Source organism: Fukomys damarensis, unplaced genomic scaffold, assembly GCF_012274545.1.
Source record: "Fukomys damarensis isolate Sample0158 unplaced genomic scaffold, DMR_v1.0_HiC HiC_scaffold_16, whole genome shotgun sequence".
NCBI lineage: Eukaryota > Metazoa > Chordata > Mammalia > Rodentia > Bathyergidae > Fukomys > Fukomys damarensis.
Window position 1 is genome coordinate 112842999 of NW_022900928.1, and position 3383 is coordinate 112846381.

At 38.8% G+C, this 3383-nt stretch overlaps 1 protein-coding gene across 1 annotated transcript in view; it reads left to right on the top strand.

Moving 5' to 3' along the window:
• Positions 1-400, top strand: part of LOC104856683 (PC-esterase domain-containing protein 1B) — a 1482-nt gene extending 1082 nt beyond the window's left edge. The window contains exon 2 of the mRNA XM_010616200.1: positions 36-400. Coding sequence (XP_010614502.1) covers positions 36-400 — 365 coding nt within the window. The remainder of the gene's footprint in view (positions 1-35) is intronic.
• Positions 401-3383: the final 2983 nt, after the last annotated feature.

Here is a 3383-nt window from a genome sequence, read left to right on the forward strand (position 1 = left end):
GCCCCGCCACAGCCGAGATGACCCGGGGGAAGCAGGTGCCTTCCGGCGCCCAGAGCCTCCTGCACGCTTCCGCAGCCCGCGGCAACCTTCCAAGCTCTTCCCACCGGGTCCAGCCTCCTTCGTGCTCTACCCGGAAGGCATCCCTTTGCCCTCCGACCTGCTCCCGCAGCAGCCGCCCAATTTGAGCGACTCCTCCAGGCGCCGGGTGGAATATATCAGAGGAGCGAATTCGAGGGCTGGCCTCCAGCCCACATCAGGCCCCATCCGCAGGGTCGATACCCAGCACCCACACCAGGTATCATCCCCCTACCCTATTCGGCTCCCTGCTGGGTCACAGGAACGCCGTCGCCGTAGAAGGCGCTCAAGCAGACGGATTCAGCATACCCAGAGCCAAGAGTAGCCAGACCTCCACTTAGGCCCCTTTCACAGCATGTCTCCAATGCACTGGAGCTGGCTGAACGCAGTCCTGCTGCAAGTTGGAGCCTTTAAGTGTTTTATTGTCAATGGGGAACGACGGGCACACATCGTTTTTCTGCGTTTCTACACCGCCAAGAGAAGGCCTGGACCCGGGAGACCTCATGATCCTCCTCTTAGCACCTGTGTGAAAATGAACTCCATGAGAAAAGATGTTACTGTCATTTAAAAAAATAATAAGTTATCGGAATGTACATCTTCAAGTAGTATCCTCCACTGGCGTTCTTCCTTTAAAAAACTAAAACAAACCCAAAAGGTAAAAAAATTTGATCCACAACTTTTCTGTTCAATTTCACCATTTCTATTCAACTTCACAGATTTTGCATGTGTTCATAGAACTTGGTCACCAAAGCTTTCACCATAAGTTTCCTTGGAGATTTTATTACTGTATATTTGTGTTTCAAAATAGAATTTGTCCTTTTTTGAAAAGTATTCACTAATGCAAGGTGGTTTTCTACTAGGATCATAATCTTTACTCAGTTTCATGAAATGCCCAATCTTTTTTTCACTAGACTTTTTTGGTTTTATGCACACTCTCTTTCCTGGAGACTGAACTCAGGACCTTCGAACTTAGCTGCATCCTTAGCCCTTTATTATGTGGTTTGGTTTTATGTTTGTTTGTGGGTCATTGTTGCTGTTATTTTGCTTTGTTTTAACTTTTTGAGACAGGGTCTCACCGAGTTGCTAACTTGTCCAGGCTGGACTTGAATTTGTGATCCTCCTGCCTCAGCCTGTCCAGAATGCTGGGATTACGGACTTGCACCATCAGTTAAGGCTTAAAATAGACTTTCAGAGCAATTTAGGTTCACAACAAAATTGAATGGAAAATATCAGCGAAGTTTCCAGAAACTCTGATTCCACACAGTCACAGCCTCTCTACTAACATTCCACGTCCCACGTAGCAAGTTTGTTGTCTTTGGTGACCCTAAACTAGCATGTTATTATCTCCCCAACTCCATAGTTCACCTTAGAGTTCACTCTTAGTATTGGACATTCTACAGGCCTTGACAAATGCTTAAATGACATGTACCTGTCATTATAACACACAGGATGGTTTCACTGCACTAAAAGGCCTCTTTCATACCTCTCCTTCCAAATCCCTGGAAACCACAGGTCCATAATTATCTCCACAATTCTGTCCTCTCTAGAATGTTATAGATATACAACATGTAGCATTTCAGATTGACTTCTTTCACTTAGTAATATGCATTTAAGTTTACTCCATGTATTTTTATCGCTTCAAAGTTCATTTATTTTTAGCATTGAATAATATTCTTTTGTCTACCGTTGTAACACTTTTTACTGATCCATTCACCTACTGAAGGACATTTTGGTTGCTTCTAAGTTTTGACAGTTATGAATAAATTACTTTAAATATCTGTTTGCAGACTTTTATGTGGACATAGTTTTTAATTCATTTGTGTAAGTGTCAAGGATGCAATTGCTGGATCATGTGGTGTGCATGTTTAGTTCTGTAAGAGACTTCCCAACAGGAAGTGTACTAGAATGTTTGCCTAGCATGTGTGAATGCTTGGGTTCAATCCCCATTACTCAAACAAGAAACAAAAATGCAAACACACACCTGCCAGACTGTCTTCCAAAGTGACTGTACCATTTTTCATCCTCATCAACAATAAATACGAGTTCCTATTGCTCTTTAATCCTTCCAAGCTTTTGCTATTTCCAATGTTTTGTAATTTTCCTGAAGGATGTAAAATCTGTGTCCATAAATTTTTGTTGTTGTTTGCACAAGGTGTCCAGTTCCAGCACTACTTACTGGAAAGGTTGTTTTTTCTCCATTTTTTGGCCTTTGCTACTTGGCCAAAGAAAGATCAGTTGACTGTATTGCTGTGTACTATTTAAGGGCTTTCAACTCTGTTGTTTTGATACATATATTCTTTCACAAATACCACATTACCTTGATTAATACACTAAATTTATGGGTAAGTCTTCAAGTCAAGTACCTTCAGTCTGGTGATTTGTTCTCTCTCAGTACTATATTGGCTACTGTGGTTTGTTTGTTTGTTTTACCTGTCCATATAAGATATTAGAGTCTAACAGTGTCTATAAACAACTTGTTGCAATTTGCATTGGGAGTATATTGAATCTACAGATAAAATTTGGAAAAACCAGCATGTTGATGATTTGAGCTTTCTATCATTGAAAATGGATCATCACTCCGATTATTTCTTTCTTTGATTTATTTGAGCTTTTACATTTTTTATAGACATACAGATTTTAAACAAATTTTGTTAGGATTTATACATTAGCATTTCACTTGTGGATTTTTAAATTTCAAATTATAATTGTTGCTTGTATATCAGAAAGCAGGGACATTTGAATATTTACTGCATATCTTTCAACTTTAAGCACTTATTCCAAAAGTTTTTTGGTTGATTAATTTGGATTTTCTACATACTCTCATGTCATCTATAAATAATAAGTTTTATTTCTTCCTTCCAAATCTGTATGTCTATTATTGCATTAGCTAGGATTTCCAGTATAATGTAGAAAAGGAGTAGTGTCAGGAGATATCTTTGCCTTCCTAATCTTAGTGGGAAAGTTTCTAGTGCCTCACCATTAAGTGTGATGTTAGCTCTAAGATTATGGTCTTTTTTTTTTTTTTTTTCAAGTAAAGAAATCCTCTATTTTTGGTTTTGTTAAGGAGTTGCTATTGGATTTTGTCAAATGCTCTTTCTACATTTATTGATCTGATTATATGATTTTTCTTCTTTAGCTTGTTTGTGATGAAAGTACATTAAATGATTTTTGAATGCTGAATCAGCCTTGTATATCTGGGATACATCCCAGCTCACCATGTTGTATGATTGTTTTTATGTTGTCAGAATGGATTTCTTCATTATTTTGTTGGCAGTTTTTTGTATCTATCTAACTTAGAGTTACTGATC